Raw genomic sequence first — 21247 nt, forward strand, 5'->3', positions numbered from 1 at the left:
TCCAGAACTGAACAGAGATCAAGGATGAGGCGGTACACGAAGAGAGGGCGTAGAGATAGGAGAATCGACTCCTGTGCGAGATGTTGGCAGACGACACAGGCAAACCAAGTTGGATGCTAAAGCCTGCTCGATATAATTAACTATTTTTAGCAATGAAATTTTGGTACACGTTATTATAAATGGAAATGAGTCTCAGAAAGGAAATTATGCTGTCTCAATTTAAATTTCTGTGATTTAAGTGCCACATGAACAAAGGCTGCAGAGATTTTTTTTTTTGCACAAACAGTATGGAGGCTTTACTGTGAAGACTGACGGAGGTTGATGTTGTTGTTCCTGTTCGTGCGCCAAATGGAGCAATAATGTATGCAGGTATCAGTTCAACCAAACAGCTCGTTTCACAAGTTATTTCCACCCTTTGAGCGTATGTTAATCAGCTGCTGTGGTGTTTGGAGTGAACACCTGCATTCACATCACAGCACTCACTGTCACGGGGGTGAGACCCCTGCTTTACAGCAATTATATCACTTATTTTTTTTTCAGCTTTCAGTGCTTAGCAGTGAGGAGCGTGAAGGGCTAACTGGACAAGTCCACTGATGAGAAACTACATTCTCTTCCAGCGCTGAAGAGCCTCAGTCCGTGGCTCATTCAAAAAGCTCTGTGCACTCTGGCAGAAAGGGGAAAACCGGCTATTAATAGTGGCCCCCTTGCCCTTCCCCCTACCTCCGCCATGTTCACAGACACGCAGCCATGCAGCGGCACACACTTTTTCTTTTCGTGTTCAACCACACATTTATACACAGACCCACACACATACACTACCCTGGAGCCTTTGGGAGTTCTGTCACAGCGCAGACTGGCCACCGTCCTCCCCTCCCTTTTCTCCCTTTGCTCGCTCTCTCCTCCTCACTCTCCATCCTTCCCTCCCCCCACTTCCTCTCCAGAATGCTGAGGGGCCCAGCTGACTGGAGACTCCTGCTTCTCCTCTCTGTCGTCCTTTCACTCCTCACCCTGCTCATCTCTGTCTTTCTGTGCAGTTATTATTTTATCTCAGGTGTATCTGAAACAAAAGCTTTTGGAGACTAATTTGTGAGACAAAATGGACTTAAAATGGACCTACATTACTTACTGATGTACTAAAACAGAACCCAGAAGCCTACTTAAGTTACTTGAGAAAGGCCAATGCCCTTAATTTCAAATGAATTGAAATTACCATGTGACATTTGACTGTTTTTCCTTTAGTTGTTGTGGTTGTGAAATCAGTTTATAAATGTCACATCTAAACCGTAATTGACCAAACAGCAGTTGCAATAGCTGTAACAAGCAAACACCAATTGCCCACATCCTTATAACCTTTTCCTGAGTTTGCACCTCAGAATCATTGTCAGCACCCTCAAACCTTGTTTTTTCATTGCAATCAAAACAGGCAAATGCAAATGTAAGATGTATTTTGTGCTTGGTGAGAAGCAGCACAACATTTTGGCCTAAGACGGCTTGTAGCTGGGGCAGTATACATGTTTTCCTAATTTTCCTAGTTTTCCTAATTTCTGTCGTTAAGTTTCCAAATAAGTCAGAAAAAGTCAGAAAACCGCTAAACCTTTGAACGCGGATGACAGTAAGATAAATGAGATAAACTGGGACATCGGTTATCCTTGAGCCAAGTACAGCTGCTAATGCATTCTACAAATAGACAGATCTGAGCTTGAGAACAGACAAAAGTGATGACAGAGGGAGAGATAATGATCCAGTTACAGTGCTTAAAGGGTGACAGGTCAGCACGGCAGTAAGACTCCCAGCCTGCAGCTTTATAGGGGACTTGTGAAGAGATACTTACTGTATACCCATCCTGGTCACTGTGGGTGTCTGTCTGTCTGTCCATCTGTCCGCCCGTATACCTCAGTGCTGCTGCATTGCGGCGACGGCTGTTGAGCCCAGTCATCATCGCTGGCTCGTTGTTGCCGCTGTGAGCTGTATTGTCAGGAGAAGAGGCTCACAGCTGTCTCTCTGCCCTGCCAGAGGGGAACACACACACAATTACGGACACACAGACGCGCACACCACCCACGCGCCTACAGTGTACACACTTTCTATGATCTGCACACACAGACGCACACCTTGGATCATGGAAAAACGGCAACATGCGCACACAAAGTATCCCCTGCAATCAATCAAACAAGGGACTGAAAGTCACCTTCTTCCCCCATTCAGCACTGCCATGTTTACACAGAAATACACAGACAGGCAGAAATGGAGGATAGACAGAGTGAATGAGTCACACACACACACACACACACACACACACACACACACACACACACACACACACACACACACACACACACACAAAGGCAGAATGAAACACACACTTTGATCAATGCCTTCAAAGATTTCTTTCATCTAAAAGAAAAGGGCACCCCTCTTCATATTGTTCCAAGTCAAGAACATCCATCCTCACAGCTAACCGTGGCTTTTTCTCCCTCGTCAATATAATTCTAGCCGATGCCAACTGTGCGTCCCAACTTCATCATCCCAGCAGTTAGCTTGTTAGGCCGTGTGATGAATTAGCTCAGCTGACCCAGCAGATCCTTTTAAAGCCTGTGTGGGCTTCTTCTTCTTCTGTCTTCCTGTACAGCTGCCTCCATGATGACTTATCTGTCTCATCTGACTCATTTGCACCATTTAGCAATACAAAGCCAGCAAACACCATCAGCTGTTGTGCTGTGATTACCATTGGGCGGAGGTACAGTTTGTGCCTTCATCGCTGCTGCCGGTCTCTGTGAGTGCTGAGGAAAAGAACAGTGCACAGTAAGCAGGTCATTTGTCACTGAATATAATCCAGGGTTTTGCAGATGTCTTCATGGACATGTCAGGGTTAATTTGCCCGTGTAATAAAAGAATTTATAACAGATGTAAGGTTACTATTTTTTTTACATACAGAAAAGTGACAGTGCAGATAACTTAGATGTCAAGCCTGGCCACCGCACACCGGCCCTTTGCTCCTCATTCATTCAGAGTGATCTCGCCAATAACTTGTGTCACAGCATGCTCAGGCAGCGTGGAGACTGTTGACAGGATGTCAATAAGGCAGCAATTGCAAGCGAGCAACTGGTGTGTGTGTGTGTGTGTGTGGGAGCAACATCATTGCGGCAGAGCTAGAGAGAAAGCTAGAGAGGCAGACAGAGAGCGAGGCTGGTTTGGATAAGCGCATGGGACGTGAGTCATGTTAGCACCTCAAATCACAGGACTGGGTTGACAGAGGTGATGTTTGTTTCTGTTATCTGCCTGTCTGCTCCCTGGCAGTGACTTCCTGATGTGGGAAAGAACAAAAACGTAATGCAGATACTGAAGATGGTGCTGGGAGCGAGCTAAACAATGAGCTGGAACTTGCTTTGAATTCCCGGAAAGCAGAGGAGAGCTGTATATTTTGGTGATAACTCTGCGTAGGTTCATCACTACAAATGACTACTTCACATTATCACGTTTGTTTTCACGCTGTCGTTTTACACATTGGCTTTGTAAAAATATTAATTGCTTAATGATAATTGCTTTGAGAGCACCTCTTGGTGCATTTGCTGTCAGGACCCACAAACTCTGAAACCACATCTGTTTAAATCTGCCTTGCTGCCTCAGTACTTTAAATCTTTACTTAAAATTAATAGTAGTTTTTCAGTTGTAGTATTTTTTAATAGGTTTTTTTCTTGTGTGTTTTGTACAAGTGATTTAGAGAAAAAGATTATTATTATTATAATGTGGACCCTTGATCTGTTGTAGCACAGAGTTCAGATAGTTATTCTGTACTGTGCCTCTCTCTGTTTCGTGCTTTATGCAAAATGCTTCAGCAGTTATGTAAAGCTGCCAAATGAGCTAATTTACTGGGCATTGGAAATCTAATGAGATTGGAAGTGAGGGCTGGAAGTAATATCAATGTGTTTACTGATGAATGCGAACTCATTGTCATGCACTGGCTCTCTCTTCCCCTCTTCATTATCTCTTCCCCTTTCCTTACTCTGTCACCTTTCTTATACACCGACTCTTACCTCTTTCTTCCCTGGCATTGCTTCTCTTTTTCTCCCTCCTCCCTCCAGGTCTGATCGTTTACCTGGGTATGATGGTCGGGGCGTTTGTATGGGGTGGCCTGGCTGACCGGATTGGCCGACGGCAGACCCTCCTCATCTCCCTCTCCATCAACAGCGTGTTTGCCTTCTTCTCGTCCTTCGTCCAGGGATACAGCTCCTTCCTCTTCTGCCGCCTGGCCTCTGGTGTCGGGTAAGGAAACAAACATATCCTCAAATACGTAGATCCAAATAATTTGGTGTGGACATTCATGCTCTCCATAGGATGAATTGGAATAACTTTTAAATAAATACTTGCTAAACTGAGAGCCTTAAAATACAATCAGACAGTTTTGTTAGAATTTCTCCTCAATAATGTGACACTGTCTTTGGTGAAATGCACATAGTGTCCTAATCACAATGGACATTGCTGCCCATTGCAGTGTGTTGAACTTTAATCTTTTCCAAATTAGAATCACTATACTAACAATAACTGCCCCTGTTTAACTGCAGAGGTCTGAATGTGTTCCCAGCATTAGTTCCCATCAGATTGTAAATCGTTGTAATGGAGCATGTGCCGAGGCCATAAAGATGGTGCTATCGATTGCAATCAGCTGGACCATTACTGGTGTCTTCTAAGACTTAAAGCTTCATTTTTAATCAACTACATGGCTACTAAATTCTCTTACTGTCGCTCACACTCTCACCAGCTGCTTTTCCTTAAAACTCTTTCTCTCAATTTAATCTGTTTAATTCTATTTCTTTCCCTTTGTTACACTACTTTTCTTTCCACTCGTTTCCTTTTTCACATCAATTTAACTTCTTTTTGTTTTTGCAACCTTTATAAATTACCACTTGCTTCTTTCTTGCTTCCTTCTTTGTTCCTTCTCCTCTCTCTTATCTCCTCCTCCTCTCTGTGGATCCGTTCACCTGTTTACTTTTCTTTCCGTTTTCATTCCTGCCTCCGTCTTTGCTCCACAGTATTGGTGGCTCCATCCCCATTGTGTTTTCCTATTACTCTGAGTTCCTGGCCCAGGAGAAGCGAGGAGAGCATCTGAGCTGGCTCTGCATGTTCTGGATGATCGGCGGTATTTACGCCTCCGCCATGGCCTGGGCCATCATCCCACATTATGGTGAGAAAAACAAACACACAGTTAGATCATTCAGTCAGAAAATCATAATCAAAGGCAATATGTGTATCTGTTAATCAATATGTCAGTGAGTTAGCTGAATAGCCCGTCCTTTTATGGACTTAAGTTTCCACCATAAAATGTGAAGATAAGATTCTGTGGTTGTTTCCATTTGATGCATCACTATGAAACAGAGAGAACTTGCATCATTTTCATTTGGGTGCATGTTCTGATTCATTAACCTCCTTCTAGTGTCAAGCACCTACCCAGAATTCTGACATACTGTAGATATTGTACACTTTAGTTCAATTTATTTCATCCTTCCTGATATTTTATTCTTTACAAATACGCAGAAAGAAAGGAGAATATTTTTCATGGGGTTAGTCATGTTGCATAGAAGAGTAGAAAAATGAAAAGGAGAGCAGTGTGGCCAGGCAAAATGGAGCAGACATGACAAATCACTGCAATGCAGCTTTAGACAACTGCAGCTGAAATACAGTAAATGCATGCAATCAGTTTGAATGTAGAGGACGTGCCTCGTGCACAGAATTCAAGTCTTGCAGCTGCCTCTTTGCTCTTGTTTCCTCTGACACCTCTCCTCTCTCTCTCTCTCTCTCTCTCTCTCTCTCTCTCTCTCTCTCTCTCTCTCTCTCTCTCTCTCTCTCTCTCTCCTTGCGTAGGCTGGAGCTTCCAGATGGGCTCGGCCTACCAGTTCCACAGCTGGCGTGTCTTTGTGTTGGTGTGTGCCTTCCCCTCGGTGGCAGCCATCTCTGCCCTCACCACCATGCCTGAGAGCCCACGCTTCTACCTGGAGGTCAGCCTGTCAGCTCTCGCCACAATCAGACCTTGTGGAAATTTTATTTGAATACGTTTTGACTTCTTGAATGCATAAACAGCTCTGAAAACAGAAAGCCTCAGAGCATTTGTGAGGTGGAAGACGCTGTGCTGCAGACAAAGTGCTGCTTACATACTTTTCCAGAATATTTTGAATGTATAAATAAATATGTACGTATGTAAATCTTGAAGCAGGCTAAACAGCAAGGTGCTTTTAGATACGTTAAGTACTGGTGAAGTCCTGTTCAATGTATTTTGAAAAGTGCTACATTACAAAGTTGACAAGAAAGGTTGAAAGAAAAACAGAAGATTCTTTAAGACAGTTCATATGTAGATTGTTTTTAAAATGTTCAATTCAATCTTACACAGCTACCTTACAGTATATGGACATACAAAATAAATACTATTCCCATATTACAGTTTCCTTGTTTATGTGCTACTAAGCCATTTTTAGGTATTGTTGTTGCAGCAAATGATAAACTGTAATGTTGCAAACTACAGCAAACTGTAAAGAGATGTGAAAATACTGAACGTTACTTTAGGATTACAGTGCTTCTCCAGTATCGCACCACCTGCTGTTGACCTTTGACCTTCTCTACTGCATTTTTAATGTCGAAGGGGGGGGCTACAACACGAGTGCTGACCAACATGTCAGTTTGCTGTTTTGTTTTTGTCCTCTAGAACGGGAAACATGACGAGGCGTGGATGATTCTGAAGCAGGTCCACGACACCAACATGAGGGCCAAAGGCTACCCAGAGAGGGTCTTCTCTGTAAGTCACACTCATGAATGTTAAGTGTTAATGTTGAGTGCATGTATGTTTGCTTACGCGGCAGCGCAGCAGGGTTTGAGCACTGTGCTGCATAAATTTACACACTGATATGTCAAAATAGATTTTCTTTAATGCTTCAAGCTACAGAGTTTACATTAATACTTAAATGAAGTTAGGTGACATAAAAATACCTAAAAACCTCTTCTTAGTACATTCATTAGTAAAATTAAATATCAGAACAGATCATGTTTGATATTGTGGTGTCAACTGTGAAACATTTGACAAATCAAGTGCCTCTCTTCACTAACTGTTACAAATCTGTGGCACAGATTTACAGAGATTCTCACATTATTTGAATATTATGAATTAATGATAATATAAATAGCAGTTTATTGATTTATATATCAACTACTTGTCATTTGTAATATTTCAAAGCACAGACTGCAGATTAAGCAGTGATGAAAAACTGTAAAATAGTTTTATACGTTTGATATCACATATCTCATATCATACACCTTAAACAGTAAAGCCTGTTTTTTTTATCGCTTTCTACACAATTTGACTATCAATAAATATTGTGAAAACTCTTCTAATAGAAAATTTGCAAAGCATTTTGAGGAAAAGCACAATTAACAGTAATTAAACACAACAATTAAAGGTAATGATTGATTGCTCTGCTCCTCCCAGGTGACCACCATCAAAACAGTGAAGCAGATGGATGAACTGGTGAATTTGGGCGATGGTGCTGCCTGGCATGAGAAATGGAGGATAAAGCTGACATCACTTTTCCATCAGGTGATTGTTTTTAAGTTCATTGATTTTTATTTGGAAATAGTAAATGTTCAGACGAAATAGTGAAACAACACGTTGAAGGTGAATCACGTTAGCAAAGCTGTCTCTTTGCATGAAATAAAGGAATAGTTTGACATTTTGGGAAACACGCTTATTTGATTTCTTGCTGAAAGCTCGATGAGAAGATCAATACCACTTTCATGTCTGTATCATTAATATGAAACAAGAGCCTGGAGGAGACTAGTTTAGCATAAACACTGGAATGAGGAGGAAACTGTTATCCTGGCTCCATCCAAAAATAACCACCAGCACCTCTAACGCTCACTAATTAACACATTTCATGTTTGCCTAATTTGTACACAAACAGAAATACAAAAACAACCAGTTTCTGCAAGGTTTTACATGGAGTAACCATTAATTGGAGGCAATCTCAGTGACTTCCAGGAGACTTGTTGTCACCACGACGTTGAAGGAAACCAGCAGAGACTCCAGAAAGTCACTGCGTCCAGAAACAAAACAGTTCCAGCAAAAGACATTCTTTTTCTAACTGTGAGGAAAAGACGGAATGAGCATATTCCCCCAAAATGTAAAACGATTCCTTTCAAACAGGCAGTGTCATCAGTGTGCACTGGGAGTACAGACCAAATATTGCAATGGAAATTCCCACCATTAAACCATCACAAATGGATATCATATTCAAAGGGAAGCCGTGTTTTATCATAATCAACATGAACCTCCGTCTGAACTCAGATTAAATTTCAGCTCAGGCTTTATTTCTGTGAAACATCTCTTTGTCTTTGTGGATGGTGTGTATTCAGTGACAGGAAGTGTTTGTGTGCTTCTGTGTCTGTCTCTGTTTGTTTACTCTATGGCTGCAAAGGGATGCTGGGACATGGTGTTTATTTCTTGCAGCCGATGAAGAGAAACCTGTTTTCAGAGACATGTGCTGTGTGTTTACTTTTTATCTTAATGTTCTATATATTTATTTAACTTTTTTCTCTCTCTCTGTTTTTCCTCTGTGTCTTTGTCCATGTTTCTCCAGGTGTGGAGTAATTTCCAGACTGTTTTCTCCCCTGAGTACCGTCGTACCACCTACATGATGATGGCCGTGTGGTTCTCCATGTCCTTCAGGTAGGATCAGATTGAACCAAGGTGCACCACTGCAGGTTCTTCTCGGCCATTATGTGACTTACATGAGTTTCTCAGGAAGCTGATCGGTGAAATGGATATATTTTATTCATCCACAAAGAGCTGGCTAGTGTTACTACCATGTTGTATAAATCCACCATTACATGTCAAGTCTTACATAAGTAAAAGTACAGAGGTATTATTATATTGGTTAATTATGTCAAAATTTGAAGTACTTATTTATCAGAAAAATACCCCCATTAGACTTACTTTATCATATATCATTAATGGATTGTTGTCTTTTTATGACAGCAGCATTCTTGCTTACTCTCTCTCTCTCTCTCTTCCTCCTCCTCTAGCTACTACGGTCTGACAGTGTGGTTCCCCGATATGATTAAGTACCTGCAGAAGCAGGAGTACTCCTCCCGCACCAAGGTTTTCGTCAAGGAGAAAGTAGAACATGTCACCTTTAACTTCACCCTGGAAAACCAGGTGCACCGCCAGGGAGAGTACTTCAATGACAAGTGAGTTATCTGTGTCGCATCCATAGTGTCCCGCTTTTGAATGACGGTGATTTGATTTTCCACATCTCCAATACTTAATTGATGATTTTATTCATAAAGTGTAAATACTTTGTGGTGCATGACAACAAACCAGATGAAGATATGAATAAGGCTTCGCAATATTTTATTCTGAACAATACTTTGATTGGATGAAAGCTCTGCGGACGTGTTCATGTTTAACAAGCCTGTCTTTGATGTTCCCTTTGACCTTGCCTTTTCGACCTTTGATTTGCGTTGTTAATATTCAGACAACAATGTGGAGATAGAATATCTGACAGTCTAATGGTTTCAGCCCCTGTGATGAAGCGCGTCTCTCTGCATCTCCCTTCTTTTTCCTTCTATTCATTGCCTTCTTGTCTTAATTCCTTCGTTCCTCTCTGCCTGTAATTGTTTGCAGGTTTATGAACCTGAAAATGAGGTCTATGGTGTTCGAGGACTCGCTGTTTGAGGAGTGTTACTTTGAGGACATCACCTCCAGCAACACCTTCTTCAAGAACTGCACCTTCATTGCCACCCTCTTCTACAACACAGGTAGGAGACATGTGTTGTGAGCTGTATATAGGTGCATTGTGATCTCATTTTTCCTCTCTGCCCTTATTCTCTCTGTGCTATTTATAGCACGTTAAAAGATCTCCTCATAAATAACTATCCTAGTGATTGACACAGTTTCTCGCTCCCTGTTTTCTCTCTTGCAAATGGAATCCTGTTATGGGTTTGCGTGAGTTCAGTGGCTTTGTTTAGCTCTGTCAGCTCTTCTTTACAGATAATATCCTTCAGTTACACCTGTCTTGTAAGCACACAGTTACAAGTGCATTACCTGTACAATCTATTACTGTCCAGTACAACAGCCCTGGCCATCTGTTTGTGTCTTATAATGTTCAGTTTTAGTGGACACATTATTTTCCACCTGCTAAAAGAGAAAATCAGCTACTGCTAGATGGAGCTGCAGTGTCACCTAGCAACCCAGAATAATCGAGAATCCTCCATTATTTGCACTTTAAAATTGCGGAGCTGTTTCTCATTTCAAGCTGTCAATCGATTTTTCTCCACTAAAATGGCACAGACGACGTTACATGCGCACAAAGTTGATGAGAACTGTATCTTTATTCATTTTAGAAAAGGACACTGGCGCCTATGGATTCTGCAGCTGTGCACACACGTACAAACACAAAAGATGTATCAGCCAGACCTTCCTCTTGCTTTGTTGGTTGTTTGCAGTCTTTACACACATCATGCAATCACTCACGGCTGCTATCAGTGCCGGCCAGGAGCTCCTCATTAGAATGGGAATTAGAAACTTGTTTGCTTTTTAGGGCTTAATGTCTCTTTGGACTCCTTGTTCAGAATTTAAAACTGAGTGATAGTTGCCATAGTGTACCTTATTATCCCAATGCAGCATGATGGGAATAAACCACATGGCAAATGCAGTTGGGCTGTTCATCATGTTAGTCTGTATGTACTGATCCAGAGGCTTAAAGGGCTATTCTTTACACTTTATCAACTTAAAGTGTTGTCACAGCAAGATGTGATACACAGATACATAAACCCTTTTACAGGATACAAATGGGAGAAACCTCAGGGAAATAAATATAATGGAGTATACATACAGTAAAAAGAGCGAGCTTCAGGAAAGGTCTAAGTATTTAAAAATATTTAACAGTAAAAAAAAACAGTTCCCTAAAAGCAGTGAGCATAACCTTCCAGAGAAAGCTGGACTCACTAGTAGATTTATAACATGTACAGTTCACTCTGCATTTTACTTTGCTGCACACATTGCAATCAGCATCTTTTCTCCCCATTCTGACAAGTTCACGAATCAACCCCTTCAACCTTGCTCCCTTTCTGTCTTCTGTCTCCCTGTCCTCTGCAACCCCCCCCCCCAATCCCCACCCCTTGTTTATCTCCAGATCTCTTCAAGTATAGGTTGATCAACTGCAAACTCATCAACAGCACTTTCCTGCACAACAAAGAGGGCTGCCTGCTCAGTGACGTCAGTGATGAGAACAATGCCTATATGGTCTACTTTGTCAGTTTCCTGGGCACCTTGGCTGTGTTGCCAGGCAACATTGTCTCCGCGCTGCTCATGGACAAGATTGGACGGTTGAGGATGCTAGGTAATATGGGTTGCAGGGTCACTTTCACTCAGCATCGTGTGTTTTGAAAGGGAGGAAGTTTGTACATCATCATCCTTCACGTGCGGCAGTGGCTTTTGACCATTTCATTTCTTAAATATAGATAGCTAGGAAGCCGAACTGTTAGAAGATAAAAGATCAGAAACTCTCCTCTACATTGCAAACCATCGGTTAGAGGTTCAAGGCACAGTTTTCGTTTGCTGCTGTGGAGCTGCTCAGTTGCTGCTGATATCAAAGTCAGTCTGCGGACCAAGTCTGATAAGTTTCAGATCTCCTGGTGAGACTTGGGGATTAATAAATGTATTTATGAGCACTACATGAATAACTGCATGCCAATGATGCTCTGATCTTACACAGAGGCAAGGCCAGCCCACATAAAAAGTGCAGTTACAAATGTGAGTGTAGAGTTGTAAATGACGTATAGAGGATTCAGAGTGGAGGCTGATTTAGGCAAGGTGTAGATAACATCACCATAATTTACGACTGAGACAAAAATGTGTTCCACAGAGGAAACAAGCCTCATTTCTGTCAAACAGCTTCAACTTCATCCTTAGTTTATCAATGAATACTTTAATATGCGCTCTAAAGGTCTGTCATCAGTCCAAATATTATAGGTATTCTTAGATTCTCCTGATAAAAGGTGCCATTAAGAGTGTCAGTATTGTAATTAAGATGGTCCGTCATTCTTGTTTTAGGAAACAAAATTGTTTGGTATTTCTGCAGCTAAATTATTTGGACAGACAGTCTAATTCCAATTAATTATCAGTTAAAATATGCAGGATCTCCTTCCTTTCTTCACAAATCGCTCTTTTCCACCCCCCTCCCCTTTTTATCTACAGCGGGCTCCAGTGTGATATCTTGCATCAGCTGTTTCTTCCTGTCCTTTGGCAACAGCGAGTCAGCCATGATTGCTCTGCTCTGCCTGTTTGGAGGGATCAGCATCGCCTCCTGGAACGCCCTGGATGTGCTGACCGTGGAGCTCTATCCCTCTGACAAGAGGTAGGCAATTTGGGCATGCCCCGAAATCTCCCTGGCACCATGAAGACACGGTCAGTGGCGCTGAATGACGTGGTAAACGATGTCATAACAGTTACCCCACAGTGATTGGTTGGCTTAAAGGGATGGATGACATTGTGGGGTGAAATCATTGGTGGTGCTTGTGATGTAAAGCATTTAGTTGTCCTATTGCCACCTAATGGCTTTAGCAGGATGTGCTCTTAGTTTTTTTTGGCCCCACCTTAAATAGCAGAGTATATAAATCCTAATTTGAGTGACCAATTGAAAGTGGACCTCATATAACATAAAACATGACTGTTTGTATGGAGCTTAACAGTCAGCAAAACAGGAACGGGCATCTTTTGTGTTGCCCCTTTGTTTTCAGTAAAACAGCTTTTGAGAATTTTGATTTTATGAGATGTAGCTCCATCTTGTGGTTATATACTGTACCTACAGCCGCCGCAATGAATATGTGCCAAGAGACCTTTAAACAGTTAAATTCATTAAGAAAATTGCTGTACCAGGGGTACAAAATGGAAGATAAATCTAATGTTGCTGTATTACTTCATTGATTTTCTTCTTTGGTTGTTTTTATGCCCACTTTAAATGTGATTAATTGACAAACAAGGAATTGACTCTGTCTCGTATCTCCTCTTTTTTTCCCAGAACCACAGCATTTGGCTTCCTCAACGCCCTCTGTAAATTAGCGGCTGTGCTGGGTATAAGCATCTTCACCTCGTTCGTTGGTATAACCAAGGCTGTACCCATACTCTTTGCCTCGGGGGCACTGGCGGCGGGCAGTTTTCTGGCCCTCAAACTTCCAGAAACTCGGGGCCAGGTGCTGCAATAGTGTGGCGCCAACAACTTTCCAGGGGGCAGAAGAGTTTTCGCCACACTGTGAATGAACAGCTCAAGAGCCCTCCAGATCCTACCCTCTAACCCCTCCCCAACAATCATATAGTAAAGTCTGTGCACATAACACAATGCAGAAGACCAACACAGATCTGCTGAGCTGTAAATATTGGTGGTTCTATGATATCTGCCCCTCTGTGCTATAAAGATAAGTAGAGCATTACAATGCCTGAATAAACCTTGAGCTGACTGAGACAAATTATTCATGATTGCTCAGAATTGGTGCCAATGAAAAGGTGAGGGAAACATAATTTTAAGGTGTTCAGTGAGAACTTTATTTTATTTCCCTGGAATACAACAGTACATTTAGATTTGGTCCCCCTTTTCTAAGTACATATAGCTGGGGTTGGAGGTGAGGTGATGGGGCTCTTGACAATGAGCCATGCAAATAGACTCATAGAAATGACCACTAGCCATTGTTGCAGAGTTCTCTGTAGTCACCTCCATTCTTCTGAGCAAATACAACTGACCTTTCAAGTCTTGAGTACTTTGCCATTGTTGGACGTAGAATCAAAAATTCGACATTTTATGCCTTGATTTGAAGCATTTTTGACTTTGTGTGGTAAAACCAAGACTCACCTCTCTTGGTTTTCTCTTTTTAACAAAGACCTGTTCTCATTCTTCGTCTCCCGAAGTCTTGTGTTGGTGTACAGACTAACTGCCATTTTATAGATTATAGAACATTCCATTATTGTTAAAATGCGATAAGGAGATAAATCGAATTCCTTTTCCCTTTAAAGCATTGTTTTTGATCGAACAGTCACGAGATCGTTCAAACCAATTAACAAATATGTTTCCCATGCTACGTGAAAGTTGTGTGCTGTCATCATTGCCATTTCATCACAGAGATGAAGCTATTTGTTGAAATGTACATTTAAAGCACAACCAATAGCCAATGTGAATGTCCCTAACATTTTCTTGACTCAATGAAAATGTTCAGAATCTCACACTCAATCATCATTTTTCAATCATACTGTATATCCCTTTGTAAGAAATGCCTTTTTAGTACCTCTCCTCCCAGACTTACAGTATGTTTGTCTCTTAGAAAATATGCTTTGGGGGGTGTTATGCATGTCACAAAGTATGTATCTAATTTTATGAAAATTGAGAGTACAACATGTAAACAGCATTTTGGACATGTTGCATTTGCTTATTGATTGGTCTGGCTTAAGTTGCCATAATATTTTGACATTTCGGACACATAAAATACAGCACAATGCTTTATTTCTGCTGTTGCAAACAGTGATACCATAAAACACTGGTGAATCTTACCCCGCTTTCCTTAGAGCACACTGCACAAGACAGGTTCAAAATGAAAATATTCCTTTACTCACTTAAATCATACTATTACATAAAAAAAAGTTACACAGAAAGGCTTAGTTTTGATGGTCTTAGTGCAGGCACAAAGTATGTTAAGTGTGTAAGAGATGACAGATAAACTATAATATAATTCTTTGTGTGAACTGAATGTTTATATTAATGTGAGTGTGCTTCTTAGTGCAATATTGAACCTCTGCAATATTGAGATTTTTAAAAAATTATTTATTTATTTTTTGTCTTTTACCATTTCACATTTGGCAAACTCTATTTTATTGGTTGATGGGTATACTGAACTGAACATGGTGTGATAGCATACTGGACATGGTCAACTTGTTTATTGCTCTTGGATCAAGACAGTGTAAAAGAGTGAAGCTTAGTGTCAGGAGAGCAAATATTGAAATTGCTGGAAAATACTGCACCCAAACTAAAAACAGCAGTTCTATTTTATATTTTCCTTATTTGGGATGTATACGTCCTTGGGACATGTAACACACTGAACAGTGACAATTAATTGCAGTTGAAAAGGATTGTTCTGCTAATGAGGGTATGAATTTGGAGTGCACTGGGACCTTGTGTTTACTTACTTGCTTTATTATACAACTGTAGCTAGATACAACATGAGATTCACCTTAGAGAACTCACTGCCAAGGGCTGATTGTCATATATCCCACACAGGTAACAGCACAGAGTGTTGGCGAAGATTATTGCCACATTCCCCTGATCCCGAAAAGTAAGAGTAATATGTTCACAATTGCATGATAAAAGAAAAGCAAAACAATCATCGACATGTCAGATTAATAGAAAATGTTTTTGTCCAAACTGCCATTTTGTAGGATAGCAGCCATACGTAGACTCAAGACAGTTAAAGAAAATAGACAACCCATTGCACTAAGTGTACACTGTCGTACATGCACAATTGTGAATGCCTTGAGTTCTTCAAGACACATCCTGATGCAGCCTTGCTAGAGGTTTAATGAAGAACCACGCGAGCGTTTAGCAAGAGCACAAAGACCAAAACCTACCAAATGACAATATTGTGAACATGAGTGCAGTTGTGAACATAGGTGCTTCAGACTTTGATGACCTGCCCCTTGCATTTCACCATCTCGCTCCAGTCTCACACTAATCTAATATCAAATTTGACATCTGACCCATTATCTATGAGTGTGCCATGAATACCACCTCTCTTTAATTATTGCCAAATATTTTGTATGGCCTGAGTTTACACATTACACCATCAATTCTCTGTTATAGATATGAATATATGTAAATAAAAATAACTATGATGTAACTAATAAGTTAGCTCTTCAAATCTGGACCCCTGGAAATATACTATATTGCAGTGAGTCTTTGCAGGTTTTCGGCTATTGGTCATGTGAAACAAGAACAGCTGGACTTATTATTGTATGTGGTAATGAAGACTTTTTTTTCCCCCACAACTCACCTGAGAACTTGTCTTTAGGAGTCCAGATAGTCTTGTTTTAAAACTGCAAGAAATAATGGCTTTAGAAGCCAAAACAGCCAGCAAGTCAGAAAGCAAAATTTGCCCAGATCCCCTCTTAGAAGCACATTGATAGTATATAAATGCACATTAACTGTACAAACATAAAAGCTAAGCATCCAGCAGTCCTATTCTCTGTATGTTGTCCTGTAACACCAATGGAATTGAGAACAACGATGTCAAAATAACTGTTGTATTTGTTCGACATGGAATGCTGTTAAAACGCTAACCCGTCTCAGTTCAGGCTCCGTCCAAGTCAAGATTGTCTCTCGTAGATACATATCTTAGCTTACGTTACAGGGTTTTTTGTATAATTAACTTGTTGCCTGAGCAACAGTCAATTGTGAGTGCAAAAAGTTAACAAAGCAATAAGTATTTGGGTATTTGTCTCTTATTCTCTCCTTTGAGGCTATTGGGAATTGGAGCACATTACTATATGCTGGCCTTGTTCACTAAAATGCTGAGTGTTGGCTTAATAATGACACAAGACTAAACAGCTAACATTCGTGTGTACTCTCTAAAACAACCCTAGGTCTTGAGGCTTTTGTCAATAAGATTGCATTGCCATTAATTAAATGTAACAAAGAATTTATCACCTTTGTCATTGTACTGTGCTGTAGAAACTGTAGTTGATCGTTTGTAAGTATAGAAACTGTTTGTGGAACCATGACTATAAAAAAAGGTTATAAAAAAAAGTGTAAATGAACAATGCTGTATGTTGTCTTTGATTTTGTGCATTTTGTAAATGAGAATGAAATAGAAGTAAATACATCAATGTTAAATGCCAGTTATGAATCATAGTTAGCCTAAATGTGACAACATCAGTTCTGTTTAAAGGTGTGTGAGATTTTTTTCTTATATTTTCTCATTGCTGATTTTTGATTGGGTTTGCACTTTACTGTGCAACTGACCCTTTGGAATCACAATGGATAACAAAGAACCATGAAGAATAAACAAGTGGAAAAAAAATAAAAAGTCAATCTTTGTCATTTCTTTGTCAATAAATACTGATTTTTATATGGGCTATTATGGTTATTATGGAAACCACTGGAACTTTGGCTTGATAGTTATTGCCTATGTCTTCCAATATAAATAGTTTAATCCTTCTGTGGTAAAGTGTAACAGACAGGGGAAAAGAACAGCTGAGAACAACTGCAATGCAGCAGGCTTCAGTGTGGCTATTATTTTGATTTTTGTAAACGTATGCTTTTATGTCGAAATTCTAACACCAACTCATCCTGACTTTTATTTTGATTTTTTTCCCCCACCGGAACTACTTTTAAGGATTTTATTCGAAAATAACGGAGATTAAATGTGATATAAATAAGGTAGTAAATAATGTTTAAAAAAACCATCGGTGTAGGCATGTGGTCATGCACAGGACTGGATCATAGAACTTTTTTTTAAAAGGCGCTTAAAAACTACAAAACCCAGCGTTTCCGCTGGCACTTCCGGTGAGTGTTACGCAACGGTTCCAGAGCCTCAACTGACTTTACACCTGAGGTGAGCAGCTAAAATCACTTTGCACTTTAGCAAACGTTTGCTTCTTCAGTTATTGGTTAACTGTACAATCAAACACACGGGCGGATATGCTATGTTGTATGCAGTTGTTCGGTGTAAAGACTCGGTTGCATTGTGTCAGTTTACGTGCATATTGGCAGATGTTTTTAATGTAAGCTAACCGCTAATGCTAGCAAATGAGCATTGAAGTTCATTGGCTGTAGTTTAGCTTGAATGTTGACCCAGCTAACAATAAAACTAGCACAGCAAAGGCGTTGCCATGATGAGAAGTCTTGTCACCGACTTATATGGAACTATAACAGTGACTTTAGGCGATTTGAGCTCTGATTAATTTGAGTCGACAACACGTGTTTAGTCTGCATTCATTCTTTAACTTGAGCTTCTGGATTCTAACCCGGTTTAAATTTACGGGGTTAGCTGGTTTTGCGTATGGCAGTTTAGCATCTTTATGTGCTTGAATAACTTGAGAGATTTTGCATTGGCAGATATAATAAACAATTTTCAATACCTAATAAGATACCTGCCAGAACATGAACATCTGTCATATCATTAAATAGCATGTTATCTTTATTTATACCCACCATCCTCTCTTAGGTGGTCTCCAGCCACAACCTCTTGATGCTGCCCAGTGTCCTCCGCTGTGTTCGGCCTGTCTCCACCAGTCTTGCCTTAAGCCGGCCTCTGGCCCACTTCAGACCACACATGGACCCAGACCCTAGCCGGCCTGTTGAGAGGGCTATCAGAACCAAACTAACCAATAGACTCGAGCCTGAACACCTAGAGGTCCACAATGAGAGCCACATGCATGCTGTGCCCCCTGGTTCTGAATCCCATTTTCGTGTCCTGGTTGTTAGCTCCCAGTTTGAGGGTCTGCCGCTGATACAGCGCCACCGTCTGGTTAATGAGGCTTTGAAGGAGGAGTTGAGTACCTGCGTTCATGCACTGGCTATACAGGCGAAAACTCCTGAGCAGTGGGGGAGTAACCCCGCCTTGGCTAAGAGTCCACCCTGCATGGGAGGATCGAAGGGAGATCACACAATGGAGGAGAAATTGAAGGCTGGACGAGACTGAAGTGTTGGACTGAGAAGCAGTGCTGCACTGAAGTGTGAAGAATGCAGGTGATTGCTGTAAGAGAGGTATAACACTCACTGTAAACATTAAGTTTATGATGTAAATTTTGCCACGACAACTAGCACAGACAATAAAATTCCATAGGACAATATGGTTCCATCACAGTGCTCTTTCTCATAGTCTCAGTGGTATTTGATTAATGGAGCTAAGTTCAAATATTACTGGCAGGGAGGTGCCTATTGCCTAAACAGCATTGGCATTTAGATTCTGATCTTTGTATGTTTAATGTGTGTGTCAGTAAAAACCTCTTTGTCTATTGCGTCGTATCACGGGCCAAAAGTAGATAGTAGAAGGTCACGTTTCCTCATTTCTGCAAGTGAATGAAGGTAAGCAAAATTCTTAGAAAATTGTAAATACATTTCTGCAATTCACGATTGAACGTTTGAATAAAAATACTTAACCAGGCAGGATACTGAAACTCTGTGAGTGGCAAGGGGTAACGCTTAAATTCTGTTACAGTGTTCTTTACCATAACCGAAATGAACCCCGCAAGATGTATGAATCTGTGATCTGTTTGACTGAAACAATGAGGCAGTGTCATTGCATTCACGTTCAAGTCTTAATAATCAGGTCCCCCCACCCTACTCTCTAAGTACTATTATTGAGTACTATTGATTTCTGAAATAATTTGGCATGCATAGAAGGAACGTTTACAGTGACCCACAACTCTTACCTATGTGCATGTTGTGTATTTTTTTTAAGAGACTGAAAAACTGTGAAGCCAGTACCACTGACTCAACACATGAGGGCAGTATATTCACAGATTAAATGACAAAATGAGCTGGGTGAACAAGCTGATGAATACAAGATGTCTTCATTATTCCCCTTAAAGTTGAACATCAATTACCCAGTCAGTGTTCATTTTCTCCTTAGGGTTGTACATGTAGTCATACTGAAACACAAACTATTGACAAGATAACACGAGTAACTGTTAGAAACCAGCTAATAAATTTTATTACGTTAAAAATCTAACTGTTAATTCAATACCAAGTGTTGTAGTTCGCTGCACTTACTATAGTACAAAAAAAAAAGCAGAAAACAGTCCCAGAGGTAACAAAAATATTTCTTGCAGTTAACCTATGATTCACTGGATTATAGCTCAGTTATATTTTTGTATGCTTCTGATCTCAGCTCTGTAGTGATTGGTTGAACAAACCAGGGGACAAAAGTACAAAATGTTCAGTAGTTTGCGCTTGTTCTCAGAATGACACGCTCTTTACTGTGCGCGTGTATGTGGGTGGGCGTCTATTTTTGTCTTGGGGTTGTATGTGTCACTGTGAAGGTCTTCTTGTCCTTCCCTCAACCCTGATGATGGCCAAAAATCATTCCTCAAGCCCGTGAGAGTGATAAGACAAAAAATATATGTCGAAAATTGTCAGTGGTAGTCTTAACCAACAACCTGTCCTTTAATTATCGCTCATCTGCGAGATTAATTTGCTCCACATATTTTTAAAGATATTTGTTTAGATGTGATGCAACGCAAGAATGCGATGGCAACAAACATACTCCTCAGACCCGAAGAAAACTTTTAATGCTTTGCTGCAAAGCTATTCAAAGTTATTGTTAGCTCATAAAGACAGACCTTCAGTGGAATGTGGTGTCACCTCAAGGTAATGCATGTCGTCTTCTACAATTATCCTCCGCCTGGAACTGACAGCCTGTCAGGCCTCACAAAAGGCGCTGGTGAGGAGGGTGAACAACTGGTGTCACTGGTTTGGAAAAAGGAAAACAGTAACACAACCACTTTATGACCCCTGCTCACCCATTAGAGCCAGGCCTAAGGGGGCAAGAAGCAAGGCCGGAGCTGTGAGAGAAAGCAATAAGCTGGGGCTGCACTGCCCGGGGACCCGCAGACTGTCTCTGCCGATAAGATTTACGTGTCACAATTCCAGGTGCCGTTATGATGGAGAGGGAAAAGACGTCAAATCGTCAAGGGTGATGAGGTGGAGTGTAGGGACTTGTCTTGCACTTAAAAGGTTGGACTGTTTTACATGTGTGAGTAGTTCATCACCTATTTAGTCAATGGCAGTTATACAGCAAAATAACAGTTGGTCAAGTCAGCATAATAGATGGTGTCTTATTTTAACCAGAGGCGAAATGCAAGTGTTTTAATTGAGTTGCTTTTTTTGCGGACTTTTCCTTTTTCACGTATATTCTAAGATCAGTAATTTTGCCTTCACTTAAGTAGATGTTGCTGTTAAAAAGCAGTCTGCTCAACTACTTTAAGCAAGAAAAGCAGGAATTTAAGAGTAGCCTACAGCTGTGTAATTAAGGCCTAATCAGAAGAAGACTCCACTTAAGTTTCTTTTGAACCTCACACGGCAATCCAGAGAAAACTTGGTTAAAAACAAAAAAAAAAATGGTCACAATCAGGACTTGGGTTGTTGCTGCTTTTCTTCTTCTACTTGAATAGTTTTCTCCACAAGTAATCTTCTACTTATGCCAAGTAATGTTCTTGAAATATTTG

General features: G+C 40.7%; 2 protein-coding genes across 2 annotated transcripts in view; both read left to right on the forward strand.

Moving 5' to 3' along the window:
- sv2a (synaptic vesicle glycoprotein 2A) overlaps window positions 1-17065 on the forward strand; it is a 35250-nt gene extending 18185 nt beyond the window's left edge. The window contains exons 3-13 of the mRNA XM_041045213.1: window positions 4083-4263; window positions 5031-5182; window positions 5860-5993; window positions 6695-6784; window positions 7472-7579; window positions 8619-8707; window positions 9064-9228; window positions 9665-9798; window positions 11175-11381; window positions 12239-12398; window positions 13062-17065. Of these exons, the coding sequence (XP_040901147.1) occupies window positions 4083-4263; window positions 5031-5182; window positions 5860-5993; window positions 6695-6784; window positions 7472-7579; window positions 8619-8707; window positions 9064-9228; window positions 9665-9798; window positions 11175-11381; window positions 12239-12398; window positions 13062-13245 (1604 nt within the window). The 3' untranslated portion in view covers window positions 13246-17065. The remainder of the gene's footprint in view (window positions 1-4082; window positions 4264-5030; window positions 5183-5859; window positions 5994-6694; window positions 6785-7471; window positions 7580-8618; window positions 8708-9063; window positions 9229-9664; window positions 9799-11174; window positions 11382-12238; window positions 12399-13061) is intronic.
- A 529-nt stretch (window positions 17066-17594) lies between these two features.
- bola1 (bolA family member 1) lies at window positions 17595-20069 on the forward strand. The gene is made up of 2 exons (XM_041043436.1): window positions 17595-17631; window positions 18244-20069. The coding sequence occupies exon 2, from the start codon at window positions 18268-18270 to the stop codon at window positions 18718-18720; it is 453 nt and encodes a 150-aa protein (XP_040899370.1). The 5' UTR covers window positions 17595-17631; window positions 18244-18267; the 3' UTR covers window positions 18721-20069.
- The last annotated feature ends 1178 nt before the right edge of the window (window positions 20070-21247 follow it).

The sequence above is a fragment of the Toxotes jaculatrix genome, chromosome 8 (assembly GCF_017976425.1).
Source record: "Toxotes jaculatrix isolate fToxJac2 chromosome 8, fToxJac2.pri, whole genome shotgun sequence".
Taxonomy (NCBI): Eukaryota; Metazoa; Chordata; class Actinopteri; family Toxotidae; genus Toxotes; species Toxotes jaculatrix.